The sequence below is a fragment of the Sceloporus occidentalis genome, unplaced genomic scaffold, assembly GCF_023333645.1.
Source record: "Sceloporus occidentalis isolate IW3139 unplaced genomic scaffold, rSceOcc1.0.p SCAF_560, whole genome shotgun sequence".
NCBI classification, from domain to species: Eukaryota; Metazoa; Chordata; class Lepidosauria; order Squamata; family Phrynosomatidae; genus Sceloporus; species Sceloporus occidentalis.
This window is the reverse complement of record NW_028317540.1, coordinates 6211-29745: the sequence shown is the minus strand read 5'-3', so window position 1 is coordinate 29745 and position 23535 is coordinate 6211. Positions and strand designations below refer to the sequence as shown.

At 42.0% G+C, this 23535-nt stretch overlaps 1 protein-coding gene across 3 annotated transcripts in view; it reads right to left on the bottom strand.

The window, feature by feature from the left end:
• LOC149271116 (LIM domain-binding protein 3-like) overlaps window positions 1-18981 on the bottom strand; it is a 66801-nt gene extending 47820 nt beyond the window's left edge. For all 3 annotated transcript variants that reach the window (XM_089507610.1, XM_089507611.1, XM_089507612.1), the window contains exons 1-3: window positions 18889-18981; window positions 6340-6491; window positions 1726-1801 (exon numbers count right to left, since the gene is read on the bottom strand). In XM_089507610.1, coding sequence (XP_089363736.1) covers window positions 1726-1801; window positions 6340-6491; window positions 18889-18981 — 321 coding nt within the window. The remainder of the gene's footprint in view (window positions 1-1725; window positions 1802-6339; window positions 6492-18888) is intronic.
• Between the last annotated feature and the right edge of the window lie 4554 nt (window positions 18982-23535).

Sequence of the window (23535 nt, the reverse complement as noted above, 5' to 3'; positions counted from 1 at the left end):
CACAAAAGCTCATGCCAAGAATAGAAAAGCAATCCTGCGTTATCAGTTATACCCAAGCACCAAGAGTTATTGTCATTTGAAGACGTAATAGTCAACATCGAAGACCATTGGAAACCCAAGCCAAATTCATCAAGCTATAAAGCACGTTGAAATCAAGACGGATATTTTATGAAAACTTTTTGGACTTAATTATTTCCAAATCTTCATAAAATACTAAATTGCTATTTAAAAAAAAAATAAAAACCATTTCGAATGGTATAAATGTGGGTACGATAATTCTTGATGGATACTTGTTGAGGGTCATCTACTGGAACATCGTTAGTGAGTCCAAAATGTCTTGACTGCTTTCCAAATATCTGCTTGATAATTTGTTAGCTTGATAAACCCCGGACATAAATTATAAACCATTTCTTAGGTGCGTTTGTTGTCCACAGAATAATTTATGAATTCGTAATTGGCAACCGAATGGAGTTGTTACCTACCCTCTAAGGAGGCCACCTGATACCCTTCCCTTGAGAGTCAAACTGTGCCTCTCGGCCATCTCGTTTAGGGTTTCTGCTGAATATAGCCCAATGGGGTTGTTATAGAGTCTATTCTGGGCTGTGCTAAATTGGCTTTTGAGATTGGTGTCGTCATTGTGCAAAAGATCAGCCTTTGAGTCTATATGACTCTTTGTAGGGGAGGTTTCGGAAGCCATGGAATGAGCTGACATGGACCTTCTAACAGATGAGGTCCTTACGGAAGTAGAGCCATATGAAGGATGGGCATCTTGCTTGTTGAGGTAGTCTGGCATCGTCCCATTGGTGGCTACAACACCACCGAGGGCCGAAGAAGATATGCCAGTACCGTAGACTGTTCTGCTGTAGTCCTGTCGTGCGCATGCAGGTCAGGAAGGAAACAAAGAAAGCCATCAGAGCAAACATGCAAGCACAATAAAAGAAACAGTAAGACGCCACGGCATTATGCACAATAGCATCGTAACTCATGCTTGTACTTTTACAAACAGATATTGCAATGAAGTCGTCAAATAACACATTCCATGCAGGGTCATTCACCATTCTACAAGTCAAACCGTGGATGCATCCGCGAGTCGTTGATGACCCTCAAGAACTTTCACAGGGTTCTCAGGGTGATACAAAAAAATGGCGCCCTTTTTGGCTGTTGAGTTTGTTGAACTACATTGGAGTAACTATAGAGGGTTGGGGGCATGACCCCCATGTATTCTGAAATATCCATGTCTTCTCGAGTAGACAAGTCAACAAGGTGATGCAGTTTATATAGACAGGCAAGGAGGAACCTGTAATTTTGACCAATATCACAATAGACTTTGAACTAATCGAATTATAACCAAACATAAAATGTATTTATGAATAAGGTAATACCTGATTGATAGCCACCTTAACTCTGCCTTAAGTTGATCAATACATATCACACACAACACCAAGAGTAAGACGGACAGCATGTAGATCTTGAAGACAACCATTTCATTAAGATGGCGTCCTTGCCATGACCCTCCAACATTCTCAATGTGCTTGTTGGGTTACAGATGGCTATGGTTTATTTATTTTATTTTGGGCTACTATATTACTAGCCACAGAATGGCTGAATTACCAATGAGATTTACGTCTACAAAAAAAAACACATAAAAAAAAATCTATCCATACTGGATGAAATTGACATAAAATATTTAAAAAAAATTGTATAAAACCAAGTAGAAGTGCCTACCTTCTGATGAGGGATCACGGGCATTGGCGAGTCCATTCGAGGTGTGGCCATTGGTACTGGCCCTGGACGCTTTGATCTAATGAATTAAGGGAACAAAGACAATTAATAAATTTGCCAAAAAAGCAGAAAATTCATCACAAGGTATTCAAAAGTTTGTTTTTTTTATTTCATGTATGACTGGAGTATGACTAATGAAACCGAGTAAGACACTTAGAAGAAGAAAATATTTATTACATAATTAAGTGATTTTATAATTTTAATAATTATAATTTCTAATAATATTAATAAAAATAATTGCTGAATAATAATAATAATAATTATTATTATTATTTCTTGTTTTGTATAGCACCATCATATTCCTTTAATTTATATTCAAACGTCTGCGGTTATATAGACATTATTGTGATAATTTACAGCTATAGGCACACCAAGTTCCGCTCTCAACCGCTATTCTGAACTGATACAAAAGAAGAATGTCAGGGAAAGAAGACACAGGGATTTGTGTTCCAAAGAGGGACTATCTGTCTTAAAGCAGGATGCTTTGGATGTGTGTCTGTTCTATCTAGACTAAAGACTCAACCGTACACCCTCTGGATCCAGAGAATTTATACAAATTAAAATAGGGTTAGAAACATACAAAAAAGAATACACAGTAGGTACCACTGATGACTGATCAGCTAGTAGGGTTTCATAGCCTTGCATTGCTGATTGCAATGCATGAGATCAGCCAGCAGGGGGAGCAATCTGAGATTCCTAGACAAACCCTGCTAAGTTTCTCCTCTCCTCCAAGGAGCTTCTGGTGAATGTCAGCACTGACACCTATGAGAAGGGAATGCGCGATCGGGAGGTGGTAGGTGCAGGGAGATGTCCCTGCCGCCGTGAAAAACGCATGGCGTACAGGTACATCTTAATGGTATTCTTTTGTGGACGTACCCGTACGTCTATAGGATAATGAAGGGGTTAATTAGCATATGTTGGGCAGAAATTGCCTAAGCACCCACCATACTGGAAAAGCCACTTCATGTCATTTAGCTGAAGAGCCTCAATTGATTTTACAGTCCTTTTGGGCCAGTCAGTGAAGATCAGAGGATCCCCCCCAACCGGCCCATGTTCACCGCTACCTGCCAATCACGGACTACCCAAAACAGCAGGGCAGTGATTGAAAATCTGGACTGTCCCCAGAAAGCCGGGACACGTGGGAGATATATTATGCACCATTTGCCACAAAATGCACAGCTCCGTTATGGTTGCTGTTTCCAGAACTAATAATTCCTTTTTTCGACCTAACATTCAATTTTTTTTTTATAGACCACAGCATGGGAAAACGAAAGTGTTTATGTGATGGATACCAGTGTGGAACACAAGTGGTTAAGTATACCGACACAACACACACTGAGAAATATCTTTTAAAAATAAAAAAAAAACATCATTTTAAGGCTCCGGCGACGCTTCCTCCATTGTAAGTCTGAATTGCTTGTTAACAATTGCTTCCTCCATTCACAATAAGCCAGCACTTATTGCTCACGTACATTCTTTTTCATCCCCTCCCCCCAAAATAAAGATTATTTTTGCTAAGAAATAGATTAAATTGGGTTTTAAAGTATTTTCCCCATTGTAATTATTCATTTAGTTTTGCCTTTGGAAGATACTGTAAAAAAAAAAAAATTCTTAAAGGTGCTGTTCCACTTGGACAGAACATTATTTACACTCTCTGGCATGTTACACAAAAAAGAAGATCTGTCATTTTGCTACTGAAGGTTTGATCACAAAAAAACAACAGTCCCCCCCCCCCTTCCATCCTCACTGCAGAGATATGATGTCATATCCTGGCGCTCTGTGACCTAAAGGAGCGCAGCGCCACTCCTGGTCATGGAAGGGACGTTCTGCCACTCCCCATCCACTTCCCCTCCAAAAATGGGCAGCTTTCAGGGGACGGACGTCAGCGGGACCACTTACCCGCGTTCTGAAAGGGAAGGGCTCTGTGTGACCGGGGCCTGGATGTTCTCAGGTATGGTCATGAGTTGCTACATAGAATCTGCATGGTGGACCACTAAAGGGTTAATATTTAAAGTGTCCCAGGGTCTGCTCAGTTAGAAAGTCCTCAGGTATGAAGACCAAAGATTTCCCTTGTAACCGACCCAACGAGCCGCGGCACACTAGGGGGCCCGATGCTTGAGAAGGTGATTGACTCCTTGGACCTGTGCCCCAGACCAGCTATACGCACTTATCATCTCAATCCTTCTCAAACTCTTAATGGATTGTCAGCTCACTGGAACCAGGCCCTCTTCTCCTTCTGTACCAGTATGTGTTACATGTGTTATTACTGTATACAGCGCTGGGGGGTTATTAGTTACCAGAATTGGGTGCCGGCCAACTCTTCGTGTTCGTCTTCGTGGGGGGGAAATCTTCGTATTCCACAAATATTCGCCCGTTCCTGTGTTCGGGCGAATATTTGTGTACATTCTTCTTGTTGTTTTTTTATAGAAGGGGTTAATACGGGGTTAACGTGGTACGCAGTACGCAGCAGCTTTGGCACCGGGATTTTAGAGGTCTGTACATCTCTATTGGTCGTCGGCAGGGGCCTCCTCTGCTATCAACCAATGATGGCTGCTGGCATTAGTAATTAGTAATAATAATAATAATAATAATAATAATAATAATAATTGCCCACAAGTGCCCATAAACAGAGGAAAAATCCTGTAGGGATATTTATGGTGGAGCTGATGTCACCTTGGGTCGAATGACTCTCATTCGGAGCTATAAATGTGGAAACCAAGTGACACTTAAAGAGGAACGATAATCACATTAACACATGTTAAGATACACTGGCACAGAAGAGGAGGAGGCCCCTGCTCTTAAGAGCTTACAATCTATTAGACGGTCAAATGCATTGATCAGAAGAAGCCAACCGGATTAAAGAGTATTTTTAACGATTCTATTTTGCCTGAAAAGCAGATTAATGGAGTGTCCAGGAGTGGTGGCCCATCTTCTGCAGAAGCCCATGTATATACCTGGAAACTTCCCAGGGTAGACCACCTGGAGCTCTCCCTCTTCTGGGGAAGTGGCTTTGTGTGGGCATAGGGCTACAAATATGGAGGCTAGGCTACCCTAAGTGGGACTAGGAGGGGAAGTCGCCATGGTCAAACGCAGCTCTTCTGTCTGGAGAAAGGGGAAGGTGACTCTGAGACCCAGTGAAGGTGGACCTCACCCTGAGACCCTGGGTCAAACCCAGAGAGTTCCCAGGTATGTTTAGGGATTGTGCAGATCCCAAATTACTTAATTAACCCATTGTCAAAGGGCCAGAGATCTTCCGTTCCTTGTGTAGTCAATGTAGTCCACTAACGTTTGTGCTTACAATAAATACGTCTGCGTGGGGATCCCTAAAGATGTCAACACAGATCTCCAATTCTTCCAAAAAAAAAAAAAAAAGGTAATTATCCATAATGATAACCATGACCCCTCTTGTATATCTACGACGGGCGCTCAAGCAAGCAAAAGAAGATGCTGCACTTATTGGCCCCCGTTTTCACGGCCTAGAATTTTCTCCACCATTTTCTTTCCACCATTGTGACCTCTTCACAAACAATTGTCTTCATAAACATCCAGCTATTCAATGAAAAGAAATACCCATTAAATAGGACATTACTTTCCTAGCGTCGGTTCTGCCAGCACATTGTCAATTATAGACCTATCTCTCAAAGCTAAAAAGAGTGATTGCTCAGAAAACATTTGTCAACATCTTCATAATGGACAAGATTCTATACACCTTTCAAGGCAAAGCAAAGTCAATTCACCATAACATAATGTCTATCGCCCAACAAAGAACTTCTTCAATCTCCTTGAAGCCTTCTCCGAAGCTTCTCTGCCTTTCCTTATTGTAAAGATCTTTATGTTATGTGTAAGGATTCTTTTTCTTGTGTGATGGATCTGTGAATGGACCCGTTATGTCTTATCGGGAACTCATTTCTTAAACCTAATCTATGACATTTTCTATCACCGTTTCCATCACCAGTTCTAGGACGTCCATGGCAAGTAACAGCTTGTGACCAGGGCCTCCGTCAATGGAGCACTACCAGTAATGGGGTACCACGTCCAGCCAAGCACACAGGACCCTAATTGGCTAAAAACACCATGTATCGGCTGCTCCAGCTCTGTCATTGGTGAAAGAGCACAGGATGGGACATTAGGATGCAGGGCCAAACTCAGGTATAGGGAAAGTGTCACCAAGGTTTTTGAAGGTCCATACAACATCATTAAGTTGTCCACCACAGAGACCAGTAAATGTCCACCATGAGCAATGGCATTGACCGAGCTTCCCTGCCACTTTAAGGCCAGTGGCAGCCTGCTGATGTCACTAGGACCGACAGCTGGATACGTGTGGCCGCGCTCTACGTTTTGGACGGCTGGGCATTTCCAGCTGCTGGCTGCATGTTGCATCACTGATGTTCCAGCAGTGAATATGTGGCGCCTTTGACCATCGGCCCACTGAACATTTTTCCAGTGGATACGGGGGATACGGCACGATTATGGGAGGAGCATGTGCCAAAGAAACATACGGTGTGCTTATGGGAGATTCATTAGGTGGGGTTATTGGTGGAAACAAGGTAGCCTTACTTTTGAAGGGTGAGACCCAGGTTGTAACTGGCAGACTTGATCTTATTCTGAGCCTCCAAGTGAGTCATTCCATCGGTGCTTACTCCGTCGATGGCCACCACCAAATCTCCTTGGTTCACGTTGGACTGTGCTGCTTTACTGCCGGGGGTGACCTGGTGACAAAAAAGTCAGAGGATTTACTAATCTGTACACATCAGAGATTACACCCATTCAATTCATGGAAGGTTCTTACGTATGTTGGTATGACCTAAAATGTCAACGGAGACCCAACTCCATGACCACCCATTATACCCATGGTCACAGCCCACAGTGTGCAGATTATACGTCCTAACCATTCTGTGGCCCGCGATATCAAAGCAGAACTTCCTGCTTGATGTTAGTCCATGGTATTGCCACAGCAGAAGCTCATTATGGCCAATGTGGCACAACCAGTAGCATGAGTACTTTTATTCATGTTATTTTTTTTCTTTTCACGTTTTTCATGTTTAACTCCGTGTTAAATGGATATCTATATATATAAGAAGCAACTGATATAGTAAAATTATTACCGTAAATCATAAAATAAGAAAATTAAAAATATGTGTCAAATATTTGTATGAAAAGCAAATATTTTGATTAAAAGTCACCCCCGTGGAAGCGCCTATGAATGTGGTGTTATTTTTTTTTAATTATTATTATTATTATTTTTTTTTTTTTTTTTACATATGATGCATGTGTTGGCTTTGAAAGGGTTAAATTATCACCGGTATCCCCCTCCACTCACAGAAAGTCTGTTTTAAAGAAATGTTAGGACGAGAGGCCATAGCCTAAAACTAGAGGGTCAGATGCAGGGACGTTTTACTTTTCTGAGAGGGGGCGGCAGATAAGTGGAAAAGCCTCCCAGCAGAGGTGGTAAAGGTTAAAGAGATTTTGTTAACTTTTCGCAACAGAATTTAGAATGCTGCTGCTGAATGGACCATACCATTTGCTCTTATCCTTCTACGCCAGATAGAGAGAATGTTTAGATGCGCATAGATAGGAGTCGCCTTGGCAACGGTGGACAATGCATGGAAAGAAGATCCCCGATCCAGAACCTAACGATTTAGCTGAGGATACTTTATGGGCTGACGGGGTTTTACAAGAGGGCCTAATCTGGGGTAATTTGCTCTAAACGCCCGCATTCCGACGTATAATCTGTTGAATTCGGCAGACGTCCAAAGCTCCCGAAGAGCCTCCTTAAATCGTAATTAGTGGACAAACAAAAGGCTTCCACGCCGAGCCGGACAAAAGAGAGAGATGATGAATATCTCCCATGAAGCCAGTGCACAAACGCATCCGATTGGCTGCTTGAGCTTCCCAACACAATGGGGTATTTATATATCCCCTTTCTCGGACATCTCCGATACCATCGCTTCACGATGCGGAGGGGGGGGAGGGGGATGTCCCGTAAATGTTTATTCAACTTTACGTAAACTCTGGGATTTTAGGGTTCTTTTCCTAAAATATCAGAGAAGATCCGATCCGTTCACCCCCGCCGAGTCTGCCCGTTCCTCCTGACTCAGATGCCCCATTGTGTCGGGAAGATCGAGCAGTCTGTTCTACTGGAGAAATGCTAGAACAACAGGTCCTCATCTAGAACCAGAGGGTCAGAGGGTAATGTGAGGAGGTTTTACTTTACTGAGCGGGTGGTGGATAAGTGGAACAGCCTCCCAGCAGAAGTGGTAGCGGTTAATACAGTGGAGGAATGAAAACATGCAAGTTCTAGATGATGACCTCTTGTTCTAATGTTTCTCCAGTAGAACGGAACATGATGAATAATGAATATATGCAATTTTTTATTTGTTTTCTTTTTCTTTTTAATGTTTATTAAATCTTGTAGGCAACCCACCTCCTTACACTCGGCATTACTTCTACGTTAAGCATTTTACTTTGCCGAGAGGGTGGTGGATAAGTGGAACAGCCTCCCAGCAGAAGTGGTAGAGGTTAATACAGCGAGGGACTTCAAACACGCTAAGTTTCTTATCTTTTTTTTTTTTTAATGTCATGACCCTATGGTTCAGCGATAATCCACGCTTGCAGGGACAGCACTTTAACAGAGAACGACATATCTACGCCCGGGCGTGACTTTGGATCGTTTCTGAATCCCGGCCAAGAGAGTCCTACCGACTTTTTTGTTTGTAGCGGCTATCGTATAACTCATTCCTCACAGGGCATGGATGATAAAGCGGGCTTTGGGGTCTCCAAAAGGACATCCAGCTGATATCTTATCATTTGTTACTTTTTTTTAACCTCTAGCTGTCTTTAGGAAGATGTGATGAGAGTGCTGTTACCGAGCCATCACACTTTACAATGTACAGGCATATTATTATTATTATTAATAGTATTAATATTATTATTTATTTATTTTATTGTATTTTATTTATTTTTGTAATAAAGTGAAATGGATCCCTGGGAATGTCACACACACACACACTAACCTCTGACATCATATCCCGAAGCTCCGCCTCTGAAGGACACGCGGCGCCGGCCCGGCAGTAGACTATGGCGGCTGTGCTGACTGCCCTCCATGGTCTCAATGGGCCAGTTGGAGAGATCAGTGATCTTCCTTGTAACCGACCCACTGAGAAGTGGCAGGAAGCCACTTCCCAAATTGGCTCCATGTTACCCCTCTGCTGCCCCCCCCCCGGACCTGCTGCCCTAGGCCTAGGCCATAATACCCCACTGGTACTATGATGGAATTTTGATCAATCACCGGGAACATCCAGGTTCCAGCTACCCGGCACGCCCACCGACGCCATTTTTGTAGGGGAAGTAGGCTGGGCAGGAAGTGGGGTGCGCCGGCGTTTCCTCGCAGTGACTCTGAGACCCAGAAAATCGGGACAGTTGCCAGGTATGATAACCGCACATATGCCCCATGTACAGGTAAAGAGTAACAATCAATTTTCTTACAGAATCTTAACCTCTCATTTTTCATTAGGTTTGGTTAAACCAAAGTTTCCAGTAACTTTTTGTCTGTTTTTTTTGTTGTTGTTGTTTAAATACTAAAAAAAATGTGAAATAGCAAGCGCACACGGAGGGAAAGATGGAATCCCTGCATGTGCCGGGATAAAGCTTTGTGCGCTCGGAAAAGATCTCCCGACCTTCAGTGCCATTCTAAAAAAAGAGCTCGACTGTCATCGAATCCAAGTGAGATTTCACACAAGCCGGGAATCGTCGCTCCTTGTACGCTTCTGAATTCCAGGAGCTTCCCGTATATATAGAACACACTCTTCTGCTCTTACATGACAACAGATAAGGCCCACTCGGCCCCCGTCTAGTCTGCCAGATCTTCCCGCTGTAAAGGCTCAGACCTTAACCAGTCGTTGGTCTCTACATAATGTCCCACAGTGCCACCTTTGCCCCCAAACAGCTTGTCTGTGCCACCCTTGCCCCTAAAAAACTTGTCTGTACCATCTTTGTGCCCAAATAGCTTGTCTGTTCCGACTTTGCTCCTTAACAGCTTATCTGTGCCATGTTTGTCCCCAGAAAGCTTGTCTGTGCCATCATTTGTTCCTAAACAGCTTGTCTGTGCCAACTTTGCCCCGAAACAACTTGTCTGTGCCAACTTTGCCCCGAAACAACTTGTCTGTGCCAACTTTGCTCCGTAACAACTTATCTGTGCCATGTCTGTCCCAAAAAAGCTTGTCTGTGCCATCATTTGTTCCTAAACAGCTTCTCTGTGCCATCTTTGTCCCCAAACAGCTTATCTGTGCCATCCTTTCCCCCCCAAAAAAGCCTGCCTGAGGCCCTGTCCACACCAGTGGTGTGTCTTTCTTTCTTTCTCCATGCTGTGTGTAGACTGCTCCAGCATGCAGGAAGTGGATGGCATGTCACTTCCTGCGTGCTGGATCAGTCAGGCCCATCTAATCGGATGACCTCCACACTCTGCGTGCTGCTGGCTGCAGGTGTTAGCCGCACCGTAGCAGCTTTAATGGGGCGGACAAGTGGTGGTAGGGGTCAACCACAGTAACCATGGTTGTTACGCCACTTATCTACTACTCTTTCAGTAAAATTGGGGATCCTTGTAATATTTAGCAGAAACGCAAATGAAATCTGGAAAGGATCATCAATCATCGTCAATTTCGGCCCCCGACTATACTATACGAGCCATTGTTCTAATGAATTCCATCGTACGCCGAGGAGTCCGGAGTCAGAGGACAGAAGTTCAGTTCACGTCTATATCCCTTTTTTTTAAAACTCGTATAAATACATCGGTTTCGGCAGCGCCTCGAGGCTTTTACTGCCGACCCCGAGCGTCTAGAAAATAGAATGTCCCCTCTATTGCACCGGATAACAAGCACTGTACATAGACGGGGGGGAGAGAACAATTATCCATTGACCCGGCTTACGTTTGTTATTGGCGAAACGCGCCGGCTACGGCTGCTGTATATGAACTTTTAAGGCCACGGAGCGTTCGTACGAACATCCTCTCCGTTAGAGGCGGTTTAATATGAGTTTGGGGTAGAAAAATACCCTTCACACGGGGAATTAAACAGTAGTAGTTACGCATGTTGCGTAACTTCCCAGCCTATTCGTGTTAGGGTGGAAAGTAAGTGGATCGGCCACCCAGCAGAAGTGGTAGAGGATGATACAGTGAAGGAATTGAAACATGCATGGGATAGACATGCGGTGGATTAAGGTTTGATTCTTTACATAAGGAATAGGGCCAGACTAGATGGACCGGACCTTTATTCATTATTTTATGCCGGGAACACTTAATTGTCATGTGACACATACGCAGCTTTTGTTTAAAGTTTTAAAAAAAAAAAAGTTTCTTAATTTAAAAAGTTTTGAATGCGATTAAACTGACCAGAATAAAATGACAATCCTGCTAAGGATTATTTGGTTAGCATACTAGATAGAGAAAAATGGATGTAAGTGGAACGGCGTCTTTAATTATAGTAATACAATTAAATATTTATTATGTAAATTAAAGATTAATATAATTAAAATCTAATATTTTTAATATACTTATTAATGTTAAATATTTTTTTAATATTTTTTTTTTTAATTAATATTCTTTTTTTTATATTCTGTTTAATTCTGATTGGATGAGCATCCCGTTAAAGTTATTTCATGTAGCGCGTAGTCCCTTGGCTACATCCCACGGCAGCGTTTTTTTTAATTCGTTTTTTTTTGGAGCACTGATAACTTATCCACTTGCCCAAGACGTAATGGACACCTGATTGGTGCTAGCGCTGGAAGACATTTCTTCCACAGATCTATTTTTGCACGGGGAGGAATTTTTTGGCAACGCGCAATGTTCTTCCATGTCCTTTTAAAATGTCGCCACAGATACCTACCAACCTAGCGTAGCCATGGCTCGCAATTATTTAGTTAAAAAAAGAGTACCCTGTTCTACTAACTAGCCGGGGGAGGGGGGGCAGAGAATGCCCTACTTGGCCAGTCCAAAATTGTTCGCAAAGGGCTGAATGTATGTTAGAATGAGAATGTATGTATAAGTGTATGGGTTAACATGAATGTGTATGTGTGCAAGCATGAATGTGTAAGTGTAAGTTTTTGTGTCTTACCATGTATGTGTAAGTATTTGTGTGTTAGCATGGATGTGTATGTGTAAGTGTGTGTGTGCGCATGAATGTGTAAGTGTGTGAGAATGAATGCGTAAGTGCAAGTAGTGTGAGAGGGAGTGTGTTAGCATGAGTGTGTAAGAGTGTGTTAGTGAGTATGAGTAAGTGTATGTTAGTGTAAGCATGTGTATATGTGTGTACATATGTGTGCCGGGGCGTATGTTGGGGACGCTTGGCTTTAATTGCCCCCTAGGCCAGACGGTGTCAGCCAAGCCATCACAGCCTCGGTAGTGTAAATGGACCGGTTGGGGAGATCATAGATCTCTCTTGTAATTGCCCCATCGAGCAACGGCAAACTAGAGGGTCTGATCACCCAAGAGGACAATCTGCCCCCCATGTTTTGCAGCTTGGGGACTGCTGCCCTAGTCGGCCTGAGCCAGAGTACGTTGCCGCTGGTAACACTTGGAAGGACTCCATCAAAGCTATAGCTACTGGTGTTCTTAATGCCATTTTATTCCTTCCTCCGAAGTTGCAATGGCAACAACCTATCAGTCCCTGCTTTTATGTCACATGGCAATTAACTGTCCCCATAAAATATATGAATGAGAGAAAAAAAAATCACATATTAATGAAAGAATTATCTCCGGGAAAGGTTCGGACATGATGCTTCGAGTGCTGCATTTAGTCCAGGTAGGTGGAGCAGCGGTTTTAACGACCAATAGCTACGTTAAGGGCATATTTTCTAAAAACAGTTTGCTAAATACAACATTTCTTACATCTAATTAGGAATAAGGCTAACTAGAAAGTGGATTCATAAAATACACAGCATAAAAATGAAAAAAAAAAATCTTATAATATCTATTGCTGCTACACTGGGAGGGTGGTAGATAAGTGGAACGGCCACCCAGCAGAGGTGGTAGAGGGTAATACAGTGAGGAAATTTAAACATGCTTGAGAGGCATATGGCTCCTGAATGAAAGACGAGACCGAGGCCTGTATATACGCTACTACCACTTGATGTAGTCCTTCCAAGCTGCCGAGTTATTCTCACGCTAGCACACATGCACATACTTACACTTGCTCATACTTACTAACACACATTCCTTCTCACACCACGTACGATACACATTCATGCTCACACACACTTACACATCCATCGTTAGGATGCGCACACACACACAAACGCTTACACATACTCCTCCACGTTAACACACACACTTATACATACACTCTCATCCTAACGCGCATTCATTCATTCATGCACACTCCCTCCCTTACCCTCTCATTCACTTACTCTTGCTCTCTCTTTCTTACTATTCGCTCCCCCTTACCCCATCCATGTTCATGGCGTAACAAACCATGGAAACTCCACGTATAAACCACGAGAGGAACGCACCATTTTCTGAGACTTTTAGAAAATTTTCACCCATTTCTGTTGACCTCCCCTGCCCTAAACGCGGCTTAGTAACATCGTCCCTACTACCGCAGAATGTCCAAACCCTTTCCGGAAATAGTTCTTTAATCATGCAGCATTTGATTCTTTTCTTCATTTTGCAGGGAACGCTTTATTGTCATGTGACACCAGAGCAGGCAGATAGCAGATAGGCTGTTGCCATAGCAACTGAAAACACTTTTTGTTTTAAATTTAAGCTCCGAATCTTTCTCTCCACACCGCCCGTTATTTGGAATGACCAATAAACACTTTTAGTTTTTAGAAGGTGTGGTTAGAGGTGTGGCTGGGGGCGGGGCTTCTCTTTCTATGTTAATTTTTTTTTTTGGACCGATCGATAGCCGTTTATTGAGCAAGAGATTTATAGAATAAGAATGATATCTTTTATAATATATTTTTTTAATATTATATTGTCATTTTATATTTTTATTTATCATTTAATTTATTAACCCCTTCCCTGCTGCTACTATACACATTATCGGGGGGGGGGGGCTTTCAGGGCCGTAGAACCCCGTGATCCCTTCATACCCGGCACACTCAGACCTCAATCAGTCGTTGGTCTCGTCTTAGATCCAGGATCCATATGCCTATCCCATGCATGTTTAATACCCCTCACTGTATTAGCCTCTCCCACCTCTGCTGGGCGGCAGTTCCACTTATCTACAACCCTTTTGGTAAAATGAAAGCAGCCTTTCCAAATAAATGGTAAGCTTATTAACAGTATTCGTGCCAGAAGAAGACGTGCGTTCCATGCTGCCATGTAGCGCGAACGCAAGGTTCTTGGCTCACCCGCTAAATCCCCCCCGTTCCGTTACAGGATGTATTTAAGGAGATCAGGAGCAGTGTGCGCGTTGGGTCTGAAATGTCCTGTCCTCGGCACGCGTTCCAGAGGCTCTGTGCCAACGGCTCCCTAGCTCAGAATAGAAAATGCCCTAACGCCATGGTTACGCTCAAAATAGACGGGCCACGTTTTGGAGATACCCGCTGGGCGTTATTCTCTCTATATCCCAGCGGCAAACCGTAAACTGCTGAACGGCCCGGACCCTCCCCAGAAACAACGCTTCGGTCGGCCCACAATATTTTCATCATTTTCGCCGGGAACACTTAATTGTCATGTGACATTAAAAAAAAAGCAGGCTCTGATTGGTCGTTGCCGTAGAAACAAAAAAAAACCAATGAATCCCTTTCTGGATTGTCTTTATGTGATTAAATTTACAGATGAAAGACTTTACTTGCTCAGCATTATTACCCTCTACCACCTCTGCTGGGAGGCTGCTCCACTTATCCACCGCCCTCTCGGTGAAGTAAACTGATTCTTCTGTATTATAGTAACGAGTCCTCGTTCACCGGGATTATCAGGTCCTGCCTGTGATAACGCCGCGCACATCGTAAACAAATGCGTGTGTATTTATAGAGGGGGCCGAGGACAGACAATGCCCCCCGCTCGCTGCGTCTTCACCTGTCGCCGTTTGATTGACGAGGACCTCCTGCGATGAGCGCCCTGGGACTGCTCGCACTTCCCTAATCACCCCAAGAGCATGTCATCAGGCGGGATCTAAAATTAGGGGGTAACAGAACTTCAAAGCCAAGGAGGAAAGCCGGCGGGCGGTTAAAGCTGCCGTTCCACTTGGCTGAGAGATTAAAGGGCCGGTGCGGCCGTTGTGTAACGTTACTGCGTAGGACAGCCGGCAGCTATCACGGTACTCATAACAATGCCCCATCCAAGGGGGTATAACAAGCACAGGCACCTCCACTGGGTGGTTGATCCGCTTATCTACTGCTCACTCCCATCAGTGCTCTATTATGGTGGTGTAGGCCGATTGGGAACATAGGTGGGTGGTCCCGCTTATATAGGTTGGTGGTCCTGCTGACGTAGGTGTGTGGTCTCGCTGAGGTAGGTGGGTGGTCCCGCTGAGGTAGGTGGGTGGTCCCGCTGAGGTAGGTAGGCGGTCCCTCTGACAGGAAATGTAGGAGAACTGGCCGTGGTTGGAGGGGAAGCGAGCGTGGCGTGGGATAAAAATACCGCGTATTCTCAGCACAATATTCACTAACACTGTGGGGTTAATACACTATGGGGTTAATGCACCACGGGGTTAATACACTACGGGGTTAATACACTACGGGGTTAACATGGCACTGCCGATCCACAGCATTAATACTCAGCTTTTCTACTAATTCCAACCTCTAAAGGTTCAATCACATAAAAAAAACGACACTTTTTTAATGCATATGACAACAGCCTAACAGTGCCTGCTTTTGTGTCACATGACAATTAAGTGTTCCCGGCAAAAAGAAAATTGTATGCTTGAAGAATGATTTCTCAGAAGGGTTCCTAAAGCTGCATTTAGCTACTAAAGTGTTAAATTCAAGGCTGAGCAGGTAGAACAGGAACTAGAAGCTTTTTTTTCAGTTTCTATGGCAACAACCTATCGTCGCCTTGTTTTGTGTCACATGACAATAAAATAATGTTATTTCTTTTTTTTCTCTCAATGACATCATTATGCAACAGTTACCAGTAAGTCATGAAGTCACCTCCCTGCAAGGGGGCCCTGTTTTTAGGTTTGCATGCCTCCCAACTGTCTCGCTTGGCGGGGGACAGTCCCGATTTAGCCACTCTATATCCTGCTCTCCCACCGGGCTCTGTCTCGCGGTCCTGATCTCAGAACTGTGCGCATGTGCCGTAACTTTTCCTTCCCAAGCTCCGCCCTCCGGCGTCCTGATTGGCTGCAGTGGAGTTTGGGAGGTATTTGCTGCTCCCCAAAATATCTAATGGCAGCCATCTAATGCATACGATAACCTTTTAAACACGTTTTAACCCTTTTAAGTGCTGAAGAACGTGGCACTCAAAGGGTTAACCGCAGCACACAGACCTCCATTGATCTGAAATCTCCCTGGGCTGGTCAGGACTTGCCTCCGCCGAGTCCGGGACTGTTGGGAGGTACGAGTTTTATATGCTAATGCAGAGCGTAAAAATAATTGTCTGGCTCCCGTCGTCATTTCCATTGGGAAAAGATTTATATTTTATTCTATAATTATATTTATTATTATTATTATTATTAAATTATTCTTATTATTATTGTTATTATTAAATCATTATTATTATTATTATTATTATTATTACTATTATTATTATTATTATTACTATTATTACTATTGTTATTATTACTATTATTACTATTATTATTATTAATTATTATTATTATTATTATTATTATTAATCATATTTATTATTATTATTATTACATTATTATTATTGTTATTATTAAATCATTATTATTAAATTATTATTATTATTACTATTATTATTATTATTATTACTATTATTACTATTATTATTATTAATTATTATTATTATTATATAAAAATATATCCAACTCCCTAAAAGCACCAGACATGGCCGGCTTTTGGGTCGCGTCACCTGGCAGCGAGGTGCGATGCTTAGGCCCGGACTGGCCACCTGGCACCCGAAACAAATGCCCCTTGGGCCGCTGGCTGAGAGTGTGCGGATCGGGCACTGAGTGAGCGTCACAACGGCCTTAAAGCGCCGGCACCGCCCTGCTCTCAGTCTACAACTCTCACAAAGCTCAGCTAGAGTACATCAACAGCTGGAGATGGAGCTTTTTCGCGGACCCTGCACCATACATGCAGACTTCTACCCCGGGGGGCGGAGCTTGGGAGGTAGAGTGTCACTCAAACTCCACACATGCTCAGTACACCCCCCCCCCAAAATCCCACTGTCCCCGAAAAAAGGAGGGCGGAGGTAGAGCTCAGCGGGATAGAGTGGCCAAATCAGGACTGCCCTGTGGGAAACGGGACAGTTGGCAGACACGTTCTCAACCCAATCCTACCTAAAATCGAATCACGCAGACATTTCGAAAGATCTGCACCCCGGAAAACGTCTCCGGTTCACACAGGGGGGGTGTTAAAGAGGGAGCAAAAAACTAAACCTGCCCTACGTTGGGGCAGAACCAACTCTGTGGATCTCAGACTCAAACCTTAACCAGTCGCTGGTCTCGTCAGGAGCCATGCCCCTATCCCATGCATGTTAAAATCTCCTCGCTGGATTACCCTCTACCACCTCTGCTGGGAGGCTGTTCCACGTATCCACCACCCCTCTCTGAATACAACCCGCCCGTCAACACTTCTTTCTAGATACATGGGGGGGAGGGGTATCAAGATGAACGCGTGGACTCCTCATGTCGTGTTTTGGGTCTCTCCCCACCCCGTCCCATATCATAGAACTCATTCTCGAGCGACCGTGGGAAGGAAACTCAAAGTGAGACGGCCGGATAATAGAGTGTAAGCTCACAAGACCAGGAGCCGACGTCTCCTTCTCTACCGTGTTCTAATTCACATCAACACGTGTTCCTGTAGTCATGCTAAGCTGCCTTTGCCATTTATTTTCACTGCCCCCCCCCACTTATTGTAACAGCGCTACGGTATATGCTGGCGATATACACAGAAACGTCATGTAATGTAGGTGCCCCAGAGAACTTTATAGCAATTCAATAGGTGCTAGTGAGAATGAGTACTTGGTCTCCCGTGCAGGGTTTATTAGCTGCTACCACCTCTGCCGGGTGGCTGTTCCACTTATCTCCGTAACGTAAAACTTCCTTCAATTCCATCGCCCTCCCACCCCCCTTCTCTCCTCCAATCAGGACGTATTGAGACCCCCCCCAAGTATTTAATAAATTAAAGCTGCCGTGCCACCTGCCCCAAACGCTGCGCAAGTACCACCCACCCCTAACCCCTTCTGAACGCAGAAATCATTCTCTAATCCCGTTCATACATTTTACGGGGATCACTTAATTGTCACATGACCCCCAACCGCCGCCACCAATAATTGGTCTCTTCTTAAAGGCGTCTGCGCGGATTTTATAGGGTTAACCCTTCGCGGAGCAGAATAGAATGGCAGATGTGCTAAGGTTGAGTTGCTTAACATACTGGAGGCAGAAGGACTTTTTTATTTATCTAAGTGGAACTGCAGCTTTAAACCCCCAAAAAACATTAATATATATTTATATATATTTAACACAATATAAATTCCCGGCATTTTTTGGTGTGTAATGTCTACAAATTTACCAATTCTACGTCAAATTTAACCAATTCTTAGATAATCACAATATTACTCTACTAATAATATTAATTAAATAATAATAATAATGACAATAATAATAATATATATTTTTAAATTATATATATATATATATATATATATATATAAATAAAACATGAATGAATTATTAAAAATTATTCGGTGTCACATGAAATCCAACACAACACAAATTAGGCATCTTTAACCCTTTCAGTGACAGGGTGTGGGGAGGGAAAAAAATCACGCTGAAAGGGCTAAGCCGCATTCAATAGGAGACTCTTGCGCCAAAGGACATTTAAAAAAAATTAAAAATACATTAATTGGGACATTTTTGCAAGTTCGCGCGGCGATGCAACTTGTAATTCACCAGAGAGGATCCTGTGCTCGGTTCCGAACATGCGCGGCCCCTTCTGGGAGATCGGAAACTTGTTATACTTTAAAGTCACTGTGGTACTTACTCTCGAGATGGTCAAGGGCATATTGAAGTCTTTTCCTCCTTGAAGACGGAAGCCCCATGGGCCGGGTCCGGCGAGTGATACATTGTAAGCCATTTTTCGCTAACTTTTTTTTAGCACAGCCGCTTAGGCTCTGTCAAAAAAAATAAATAAAAAAAAATAATAAAAATAAATTTTTTTTAAAAAAATAAATAAAAATAACTAAAAATAAAAAATAAATCTAATTTAGCTGGGGGGGGGGGAATTTTAAAAAAAAAAAAAAAAAAGAAAGAAATATCGGGGAGGAAAAAAAGCACAGGGTTCGCGCACAATTTCCGAGCTAATTGTAAGCTTGCCTGTTCAGTCGGCTCGAAGTGCCACCTAAGAATAGACGGGAGGTATAATTCGGATGCAGATATCCCAGCTGAGCTGTGACCCATAAAAGGTATGTAACCATATACCTTCCAGACAAGGCTCGCATGACTCAGTGTTCTATTATTGCCTCTCGGGATTCTATGGGATATCTCAAGGCATCTCGCTGCTCTCCCCCCTCTCCATTTTTTTCCCCTTCAATACATTTTTAACTATTATTATTTCATTTTCTTATTATTATTTGTTATTTATTAAGCGCTGACATATTCCCCGTCGCTGGACAATTTAAATATCGGGCGGTAAGCAGACACTGGGGAAAAAAAAAGAGTCCCCAGAGTTGCCCCGTGGGCTTGCAATCTAACCTAATGAAGCGTTAAAGCTAAGAATGTTCGGCTTCCGAGAACTCGGCCGTGGAGCTTACAATCTAAACGCATGCTAGAAGCACATTAGCATCACCCTTGTAGTGTTAAACATTGATTGGCATTCTTATACTATGGGAATTAGTATTATCATTGCTATTATTAATTAGACTGTAAGCTCTACAGGCCAGGGACCTCCTTTCCTAATGTATTCATTCCTTGTCTACCCCAATCAAAAGTTCCGTCGGATATGTTACTTATCATATGACTGCGCTGCGTAAACCTATTAGTGCTCAATGAGTATTAATGCACGTACATTGCCATTTCTTGCTTTATATGGCGCAGACATATTCTGTGGCGCTGTACAATGGGTTAACGGGACATAACAATTAATGCAGTTTGGATTAAAAATGTATTAAAAATGTTACAATATAATAGCCTAATATAATAATAATAATAATTGTTATTATTATTATTATTACGGTATTATTATTATTATTTTATTTATAAAATAAATAAAACTAAAAAAAACACTAATTATTATTATTATTATTTTTATTTTTTTATTTTTTTATTATTATTATTATTATCATTATTATTATTCATATCTCTGGACTGAGGATAATCTATAAAGTGAGAATTATATTATTATTATTATAACAAGTATCCTGCAATGCAAGTGTTAAAAAACTAAATGAAACAATAAATAGTAATTAGAAATGTGACATCACACGACAGCACAATAAATAAAGCAAATTATTACAGCCAATTAAGTAAGTATTAAGATTGAGCTGATGCTTTATGGCAATGCTAAGGAAGTCCGTCCCTCCATAGACTTTCATTAGCCAGGGAGTCTGGCTGGTTGATTAAGACTGAGCCTTTCTATTGTTCCCCACAGGCAGTATGATAAGGAGTCGGGGTGTTTAGTAGATCGGGGATCAGATAACAGAGCGAGAACTCATACAAACGGCTGATATGCAGCTGCCTGAAAACATTATATTATGGGGCAGAAAATAAGACCTGTATTAAGAAAGAAAGCTATTTTTATTGAAGAATATTTTGAAAAATATATTTTTATCCTGAAACCACTAATAAAAAATGGTGGGGCTTCCCCTTTAAAGACATAGATTGGCTTAAGCCTCTGGAGCGTTAAGGAGACTTAACGTAGTCAAGTGATCAGGAGACATCGAGTCGTGAGGATTAGCACTCTATACTGGAGACATGTTAAGTAGTGTTATGCTATAAGTGACTTCATCCTGGGCTTCCACAACGTGCAGAAGTCCTTCCCTGTCTACTGATCACCGAGAGGTCAGCAGGACCATCTGCCAAACCCTCGCGTTCAAAATGTGCTGTCTTTTTCATGGGATTTTAGGGGTTAAGCGCCACATTCTCTCCTATGATTCGCAGTATCTGTCGTCCAATCACCTGACAACGTCAAGCAACATCACCATACCTGGGAACTCTCCAGGTAGAAGGACCACTTCTCTGGTTCTCCGGGTCAACACCTGAATCGTCCCAGGTTGCAGGGTCCTGACGCGCCCCACTCCACGCCCATTTCCCCTTTAAATGGAGTGGTTTCCCCCAATGTCAGCGGGAACGCCCACTGAAGTCGGCGGGCACGCCCACTGGTGTCAGGGGCGTTCCTGGCCACGTCCCTCAAGGGTAGGCTCTAGGAAGCCCAGGTATGAATATTACAGACACACCAGGACATGCTCCATTCACATATCAGGCCTTCAGGCTGGTTGGTCACACTGGGCGGAGTGTGACACAGACGTCCAATCGTAACCCAGCAACTGCATTATGATTGGACCTTCATCTTATAAGGCAGTCAATTCCCACAGTGACGCCATATGCATTCTAGGGAACTCTCTCTGGGTTTCGCCTGGAATCTCCGGGTGAAGCCCTGCTTCCCTGACTGCTTCCACACTTGTAGAGAGTCCCGCCCTCTCACTAAGCCACACCCCTTTAAGAATGGGGGATCTGAGTAGTCTAGTAGACCATACGCCTATCCCATGCATGTTATCTACCTTATCACTTATCTACCATCCAATCAGCAGCGTCCTTTTGCCACAAAAAGCGGTGATCGGCGGCCTTTGTAGACAAGGACACACTTTCGCTATATCCCTAATACATAATTATCATTCCACTGTAGTAATAGCTCTAGCAGGTTCCGTAGCGCTATTAGAATAATGAATGAACAAATATGAAAACGCTGTGAGAAACCTCATTCCTCCTCTGTGTCTTCATGTCGGATACAGAATGCGTGGACTGGGGTGGCTTGGGGCTGTTGTGTGGCAGGTGTCCTCATAATTCATGTTACAGGCCCTGAACTCAGGGCTGCCCCCGACTAAAAGAGAAGTCAGACAAACAGATGCCATTTTGTGCTCTAATCCTAGTGACGTCCAGAGCAGCTGGCCAGACCCTCTCCGCAAAATGTGCACACGGGGTCCGGCTAGTGTTCTCTCCTCCCGTAGAGTAGCTATGGACGGGGGGGGGGGTTAAAAATAGGTTTTAGTGGAGGTTTATGTGGCCAATGGGGCAGGGACATTTGGGTTTTAAATTACTCTATATACTCTTTTACCTAATATATCAGCTCGTCAGTCCTAGTTTTTTTAGACCCTTTTAATGTATGGACTGTAGGAAGAGCTGGGCAATTTTTGACATTATATTAATAAATTATATTATTATTTTATTATTTTATTACTATTTTTATTTATTTTATATTATTATTATTATTATTATTATTTATATTTTTTATTATTTTTTATTATTATTTTTTTATTATTATTAATAATAATAATAAATTAAGAACTATTTTAATATAATTCATTTATTAAAAAATAGATTTAGTGGCTGGAGTAGAAATTTTTTACATATAAATATTGGCTTTTCTTTTTTTTTTAAAGCTCTGGATTGTTCAAGAGGCCAGAATATCACATAACGACTTATATACATTTTATAAATTTTGTAAATTTTACATTAAAATTATTTTAAAAAAAATGATAAGTTAACTCAATATTAAAAAAAAATAAAACTACTGGTAATAAATATTTCAAGGATTTGGGCACTTTGGTTACTCGCGTGAAATCACTTCCTACTTCCTGTTCCCTGACCCAATTAGAAAGCACGTTTCATAGATTTGAAAAATTAGAAGCCAATCAGGAAAGTGGAGGCTGGAGGCGTGCCGGCAAATGTATTTGGTAAATATGTTATTACGAGGTGGAGGCCAGAGGCGTGGTGGGATGACGATCAAAAGCCCCCTCTCCTGAACTCAAGAAGTATCATATGGCCCTCAAATTAAGATCCAAAATAATTATTAAAAAACAAAACTAATATTAATAAGTATTTGACCAAATTAACCATATTTATACATAATTTCTTAGGTTTTCCAGTTCTGTATAGATCTGTACAAGATGAATGTATGCAGTCACCTAAAAGCACATAAATAATAAAAAAAAAATGCTAATTATTTAAACACTTTTTTTCTATTAACCTATTCATTGAACAGTGATCAAGATTAATTAAAGATTTTTAAAAAAAATATATTTACTTTTAATTACTTTTTTCACTTCCTATCAGTAAATCATACAGTGCTGAAGATGAATTAACCAGAAATTTTAACAAATAATATTTTTTTTTAAATAATCTTTTAAAAAAACTTTTTTTCCTCCTATCATTGAATCGTACAGTGATAAAGGTGATCTAACCGGGATTTTTTTATTTTTTTTTTACACTGTTCTTACATAGGAATTACAAAAATAATAATTTTAATACATTTTTACCTTCTGTTTTCTACCTATCAGGGAGTCGTGCAGTGATAAAGATGAATTAACCACCCAAAAAATTTATTTCATTATTTTTTACACTTTTTTTTCCTCCTATCAGTGAATCGTAAAATGGTAAAGCTGAATTAACCACAAATTAAAAGTATTTAATGTAA